Here is a 7,417-nt window from a genome sequence, read left to right on the forward strand (position 1 = left end):
TTGGATGTTTTTATGAGTTAAAAGTTCAGTATATGATGAAAGACAACAACTTCCATTAGAGATTTTTAACTTTTAAGTGTTTGATGTCTCGTTTGGTAAGAGAAGGCGCGACTCTTTTTTTTTTTTTTTTCTTACTTATTTTTTATGCTAAACTAGAGAAGGTTTCCCCACGTTGCGGGGTTAAAAGCCTTCAATATTTATGGTATGTATAACCGAAATATATTTTTGGGGTACCATGGAGACGAGTGAGGTACCTGGAACAAACGACATCATCTCATCTGAATTAACCAAACATAAAATGGGTATTGAATTGATTTTAAGGAAGGAGAAGAGAGAAGCATCTGGCAACGTATGCAGGACTAAATTCAAATATCATTTGAACCCACCAAATTACGGTTCAATTTGTCTAATGTCATAATTAAATTTAAATAATTAAATCAGCTAAAATAGTCGTCAGTTTAGTCGGCTGAGATATGGCCGGAATTGAAGAAGGCTATTGTCGATCAATCTCAGAAGTCGTTAGGGGTGTCATGAGCAAGAAATGATGAAAACTGAAAGAGTCGGTGTAAAGGATAGGAAAAAAGGAGTGAGAAACGCATCTAATTGGGAGCAGGGGAGGTGGAAGAGGGGACATAACACGTGTGCAGGACACTAATCCAGGCATTGACCACAGAGTAAAATAAAAACCATTGACCAAATAATAACCGGGATGTAAAAATAATTTGACCAAGGGTTAAAAGTTAACAAAACCCACAAACATAAAAGTCAAGGGGCTAAAATAAAAAATGGGCTACTTTTACTGTTCATAAAGGGGGTTTTAAATTTATATGTATATATAACTATTGTAAACTTATGTTCGAATGGTCATATTTACAAATGTCTTTTAGTTTTAATGTTGTACAATTGATTGTGGATGACCCACGCCAAACAAATCATAAGATCATCCCGTAAATTATAAAACACTATTAATATTTTAGGTATCTTAATATTTAAACATTATAACTATTTTTATAGAATTACTAGTTAATGACTCTGACGACTTACTTTTAAATTTAACAGATGCAAGTATCATCTAAATTGACTTCATTCTGATTAAAAAAAAAAAAAATTCTTTCACTTTTAGCTTCTTTCTATTGCTTTTGAACTCATATTATTTTTTATTTTGAAATTCATCCCCAACATCTATGTATTTATAATGTGTTTTTCTTAAACCTCTAGTAAAAGCTTCACAATTTCCTATGACACATATCTTATGTATACTTGCATTGTTTTTTTTATGGATCATGGGAAGAGGTTTATTGGGTTTTTAATGAACAATTGCAATCTTTCACTATAGTTTTCAATAGTAAATTTCAATATACCAAACTACATGTAGTTGGTAAAAATATTTTTATACACGGTTTGTGGTGCAAAATTAGGACGGAGGGAGTATATACAAAGCCTAACATAAACTCTAAAAGGAGTTACAAAAAATATGGTAGAGATATTTGATTGAATTTGTTAAAATTATATATATATATATATATATATATATATATATATATATATATATATATATATATATATATATATATATATATATATATATATATATATATATATATATATATAAGTCCTAAACTTGCCATCATAGTTGAGATACAGTTTGGTTTTTCAGTTTTCTCCCGATATATGTTTGGTTTTGGTTACCGATTTCACAACAGACACAATGATCATCTTTGAGCTTATACTATTGCTATCATTTGATGTGAAATAATACAACATATTTATGCAGTTTATATGTCCAAATCCAATGTGAAAATCATCTCTATAAGTTGGCCAAAAATTCAAACCTTGTATAAAACTAGAACACCATCTAAACCTAAAGGTACAGGAAAAATCAAGTAATGAGTATGACAATGCTAAAATACAAGACTGGCCCTGATGATCAGATGGCGAATGTAAACCCTTCAACTGAAGCTGCTTCATTTTTATAAATTGTTATTTTTGACTTCTTCAAAGAGGATTGATTATTTGCGTCTACCATTTTTCTCAAAAGTTCTGCAATCGGTTTCTATTCTGTCTGCATACATAGGGAGACGAATGATATCGTTGATTTCGTTTAGTACTACTTCTTCCGTTATGTTATCCTTAATGCTCCTCAAAACCTACATTTTTCAAAACCAAACAAGACTTCATCATAGCAGAACAGAACAGTAGAAAATAAGACAGTCTTGTACTTGGTTTGGCATGCAGTGGATTGAGACTGAGAAAAAGACGTAATTACGAAAATGCCCTCCTCAGCCAGCCTCATCACTGGAAATAGCCCTAGAAAGTTTGTCCAGTCATTCTAATTTGTTAATGAGAAAGGAAGTAGAGACCTTTTTGAAAGTTATAAATTCGTTGGGTGTGGATTTATCAGGCCGCATTCGCATAAACACCCAAACATTTTCCTCGGAATCAAATGAACATTCTATGATCTTCCCAGATAACGAATATATATCCACCGATGGATCTGCACAATTGCATTGACAACATTCTTAGAAGCTTCCGGAAGAAAAATGAAATATAAAATATATCATGCTCTCACCTCTAAAAACAATGCGACATCCATCCATCTGCTTCCTTCTCCCACGCTCGTTCACACAAAGTATATGACGGTTATTGTTTCCCTTTCCCATCTGTCAAGATAAACCTTTAGCTTAGATTAAAAACAAAAAAAAAAACTTAATAAATCAAACACACGTGTCTTTTTTTTTTTTGTTTTACAACCTCAAAGAGAAAATCAACGGAGTTCATTTCTGGATATTTCCACTTCAAAAGACCTTCATGTGTGCGAGGCACATAAGGATCGTCCCAACCCTAGCAATAAAAAAAAACAAAACATCAGTTTTTACAAAATGGAGAATAAAACTAATCTTTATAAATGTGAAAATATATCAAAAGATCATGAATAACTACCTGGAAAATGAGACCATCGGATGCATGGGAAAGGCGTGGAATGAACTGCTTTAGAAGCTTAGATACAGCAGAAAGTAGGTAAAAGTCTTTCCTTCTCACCTATATATATATTATAATCCACTCACTAATTGTTCAACATAAATTGTAAAACCAAGAAAAATAAACAATTAAAATAAAGTAGTATGTACCCTAAATGGTTCCAAGTCATATCTGTAATACGGAGTTCTAGTCTTGAACAAACGGTCTCGCTCTTGGTTCCTAGGTTTAACCACTTCATTTTCTAGAATCATCCACCTTTCACTGAAAGGCCTCTGAAAGTATCACAAAAATAAATACAATCTTTACTTCACAACCTACTCAACAAATCAAAGGGTATAAAAAATAAATAAAGAAAGAAGAGAAATGAGTGTGTTATTATTTATATTTATTACCTCTACGAGTGATTCTCGGTTGATTGCTATGAGATCATAAATGAGATATCTCCTTTCCTGTTTGTGTGTGGTGGGGTCCGTATCAATTATCATTTCTCCATCAAGTAAGGTGTAGTTATGAGTGTTTCCGCCTGCACCCTAACATAAAAACATGTCAGACACAAGCAAGCTAAAGCTATAATGAGAGGAGAGGGTTATACTGTAATTTCACACTACCTCATTGACATTTCTGCATGGAAACCGCAACTCAACACTTCGAAAATTGAAATTTCTATCAATCAGAAAGCAGCCATCCCAAGTAATTAGCATCATATATCGTGTCCCATCGGCTTTCCATGTGGCGTAATAGTATCGCTGCCTCAAAAGTTGCAAGTTGTCCCTGGAGTACAACAATCAGCATTATATTTCTTAAATAGAAAGATTTTTTTTTCTCACTTTACCACCATATTTGTAAATGTAAACAACTTCACTCGCATAAATACTTATGAATAAAAAATTGAGTTTTAAGCACATGCTGGTGTTTTACCATAAAATAGTGTATTATCCTTACTATTATTATTATGAACATAAATTAAACTGATTTAGACAAAATACACACATGCGATAAAGTTGAATTATGCATATCATTTGAAGAGGAAAACGCAAGACTACATGAATTGAACACTAAACTGCACCTGCTAAGAGAAACAGGGTGCGATCCTGGAAATTGTGGCTTTCCTCGTGCCTGAGGATTAAAGAGAAGAAGAAAAAAATATACATAAAGTCATCTCCCAAAAAATAAACTATACATCCCAAAACAACAAGAAAGCTCTCATGCAAGAAGCTAAAACTCAATCTTTAACATTTCTCAATATGATGCATATTCTATTTGTCACTTGACTGACATTTAAAGATCTTGAAAAAAAAAAAAAAAACTTTGTACTTCAAACACACTCATTTGATTCTTTATTACTAAGTAACCATAAACATAATAAGTTGCCAAAATACTTACCCGTACATTCAACTTTAGAACTTGATTGCAAAACTGCCTCATTGACTCTATCTGATTAAATGGCACGGGATCTCCCAGTACATCATCATTTGTCATCTCACTTGGTGCCAAATCATATCCCATCTCATCTGTCCCCACAGCATTTGCCAAAACAGTATTTCCATCATCATCATCATCATCCCGATCAGGTGACCTCTTCCATTCGGGGGTTTGTGGGCAAACAAAGTTTTCAGGAATTTGTTCACCGAAAAGATTGTATAGATCATTGATGTAATCTTGTTTGTAAATCCCTGGAGGACGTGCTTCAGAAAATCTATATATTGCCTGCATGTTTTGTTAAAAATAGACAGAGCATTTAAGATTTAAGAACTCTCACTGAATAATCAAATTCAAATCACTACTTACCTCTGTGAGGGAAACCGATTCTGACCGAATAAGAAAATGCACAATCATATAACCTGTCCGATTATGTCCATGTGTGCAGTGGACAAGCACATACTTATTTAAATGAGCTTGTTGGGAGCTGAATCGGGTTGTCTAAACAACATAAATGCAAATGTCAGTGACAGATCATATTCATAAATCATAAGTGTCGAAATTTTCAGAAATCAAACTAACAGATGCCTACTACCTCCTGAATAAACTTTTCTACAGACTCGTTATCAGGCACTGAATCCCTTCCAGCACACCTGATCTGAGTTTAAAGGGGCGATTGAGAAAATTAATGAGCTGTTTTTATTGGGATTTGGGACACACAAGACCAAGAAGCAGTTACTGAAGATCTTACCTTGACATATTTAATACCTTCTCTCGTCCAATCTGACTCGCGATAGTATCGATTAGTGTTTGTTAGATCTATTACTAAACCTATCTGGAAAAGGATGATAAAGAACTGATAAGTCAACTGGTAGAAAAGAAATATCCCCTAAGGCACATAAAAAGATTAGTACTTACTTCTCTCCCAAGACGCCTTTGCTGACGAATTGCTTGTTGAGGAGAATATCTTTTATCAGAAGTAATCTTTTCATTGAAAGACTCACCAAGAGGGACTTTTGAAGGTATAAGAAAGTTTATTGGATCTCCAGATGGAGGGCAATCCAACCAACCTGTAGAGCAGAATATCACATTACTACATTATGTATAAGCAAATCATATATGAAACAAGAATCACAATATTTATGCACAGATACCTGGGGGAAGGCTATTTCGGTCATAGGATCCATTGTTGCTATTCTGAAATCCTTGACTACGTTTAGATGGCTGGGACATATGCATTGGATCCACATCCGTGTATCTTCTTTTTGCTCCCCCATTTCTTCTCTCCTGAGGCTTAAAACACTTGATATCAACTATTAGGAATCTAGATATTTGATTTGAGCATGTTTATGCATACGTATAGTAAAAAGAAAGATAACAGACTAATACTTGGTTCATGGTCTCAAAGCCAGTCCCTCTCTCTCGTCCAGAGAACTGATATCTTACAGTATCTGAACGTACTGAGTCATCTTCTTCTGGTAAAGGAGAAGCATTCAAGTCCATGTGTTGATTCCCCACATCAACAGTAAGATTTGGTGATATGTAGATCCAAATACTCGAGTAGAACTGAAATTCTAAAACACCAAAAGCTCAATCAGCATATCACTAGTTTATGGAAATGTGACATGTCTATAATAAAAAAGCATAGTCTATGGAATTGTAACATGTCTATTATAAATGAATTGAAACAAGCACATTAATCAAAGAAAGGATTGTCCTCAGGTGTCAAAGTAGAATATAGCATCTCACTCTAAATTGCTTAGTTATATTATGATCTGTGTACACCTTCTCAAGCTCAAATTAGTTAAGTATTTCAAAGACAAGACCTTTTTTTCTTTTAATTTACCAAAAAACGCAAAACAAGGTAAAGAATATTAACTACTGGTAAATAAAGGCTCTATTAAATTTTGGGAAAAGGCCCATGCCATGGAGGGAATGGTCAAGCAATTTGACTGTGTCCATTCTTAGCTTTTGAATGTAAACCAAAAATGCACAAACAATGTTTGATTTTTCAATATCAGCATAGCTCTTTGCTACTTCAAAGATATTACGTATTCAAATCATATCGGCCAGAATTACTAGTTAGTTATTATGCCACTGCCTTGCAGCAGAAAAAAACAAGCTGAATCGCTGATATGAAGTGGCTAAAATGTGCATTTATTTAGAAATTTTCTTTTCTAAGTACCAGGAACTGACCATATATCCAAATTCAAAACGAATCAAACTGTTAATAATCAATTACGCCATTGACTTACTCGAGCCTTTTCATTACACGACACAGCAAAAAAGTTGCTCAATTTGATCAAGACAAAACATACTGAAATTTGATAACCCAAAAAAGAAAAGTGAATTGAAGAACATAGTTGTATACATATACATCTATACTCTGGACGCAAAACATGAATGAATTCCACAGCGGCAGTTAGATCAATCATAGTAACCATGAGAGTAGAATGAATAACAGAAGCGCACCGTCAAATTTGGATTTTGGATTCGGATGTGGAGGAATGTTTTTTTAGGGTTTTTGCCCGCCAGGCAACTGTTATAAAAGAAGGGGGCGAAAACGTACAAACGGACAATTAAAAACCGACCATCTAACTCAAGCCACGCAAACGTCGTCGTTCTCCCGCGTCTTGGCTAAGTAAGTGTTTGACCGACCGGTGGTAAGATTCACTTTTTAATTCAATATCAATCGTAATCGAGAATGTGCAAACCGAAAATAAATATAAAGTGTGCAATCTCTTAGCGATATTCAAAAACTTTAATGATCTATAAATTTTGAATGAATTTGGATCCATATGAAATATGTTATTTAATAAAGTTGTTGAATGGATGTCTTTACAAATGTCAAAAATACACATACTTAATGGAGACCCGATATTCAAACCCGAATTGATGAGGAAATCATGTGACCATCACATATGAAACCATAATATGGGTAAGCAAAGTCAATCCCTTCGATCACGATTTTCATCATCGGTCTTCAAATCTTTTTAAGGTTATTAAGATCATCTCAATA

At 33.8% G+C, this 7,417-nt stretch overlaps 1 protein-coding gene across 7 annotated transcripts; it reads right to left on the reverse strand.

Annotated features, from left to right (window-relative positions):
- Positions 1-1,709: 1,709 nt before the first annotated feature.
- LOC111886388 (uncharacterized) lies at positions 1,710-7,027 on the reverse strand. Of its 7 annotated transcripts, none has more exons than XM_052767225.1 (17): positions 6,871-7,027; positions 5,788-5,972; positions 5,553-5,700; positions 5,317-5,468; positions 5,150-5,233; positions 4,994-5,056; positions 4,768-4,899; positions 4,363-4,686; positions 4,046-4,095; positions 3,588-3,750; positions 3,372-3,509; positions 3,129-3,251; positions 2,941-3,039; positions 2,752-2,841; positions 2,570-2,660; positions 2,361-2,494; positions 1,710-2,147 (listed from the first exon to the last, which is right to left on the reverse strand). In XM_052767225.1, exons 2-17 carry the CDS (start codon positions 5,899-5,901, stop codon positions 2,010-2,012), a joined length of 2,043 nt encoding a protein of 680 aa, XP_052623185.1. In that variant the 5' UTR covers positions 5,902-5,972; positions 6,871-7,027; the 3' UTR covers positions 1,710-2,009. The 7 variants fall into 7 exon arrangements, with proteins under 7 accessions (XP_052623185.1, XP_052623188.1, XP_052623187.1 ...); XM_052767228.1 differs by having other exon boundaries at positions 5,788-5,964; positions 6,871-7,013; XM_052767227.1 differs by having other exon boundaries at positions 6,776-6,928.
- Positions 7,028-7,417: the final 390 nt, after the last annotated feature.

Source organism: Lactuca sativa, chromosome 9 (genome assembly GCF_002870075.4).
Source record: "Lactuca sativa cultivar Salinas chromosome 9, Lsat_Salinas_v11, whole genome shotgun sequence".
NCBI lineage: Eukaryota > Viridiplantae > Streptophyta > Magnoliopsida > Asterales > Asteraceae > Lactuca > Lactuca sativa.

Excerpts from the sequence above, each read along its gene's own strand:
- LOC111886388 (XM_052767222.1), bottom strand. The coding sequence starts at position 6,799 with ATGTTTTGCGTCCAGAGTATAGAT. Across the intron at positions 3,252-3,371 it reads ACCGAGAATCACTCGTAGAG|AGGCCTTTCAGTGAAAGGTG; the intron begins GTAATAAATATA and ends TGATACTTTCAG. Across the intron at positions 2,495-2,569 it reads ATGTCGCATTGTTTTTAGAG|ATCCATCGGTGGATATATAT; the intron begins GTGAGAGCATGA and ends GCAATTGTGCAG.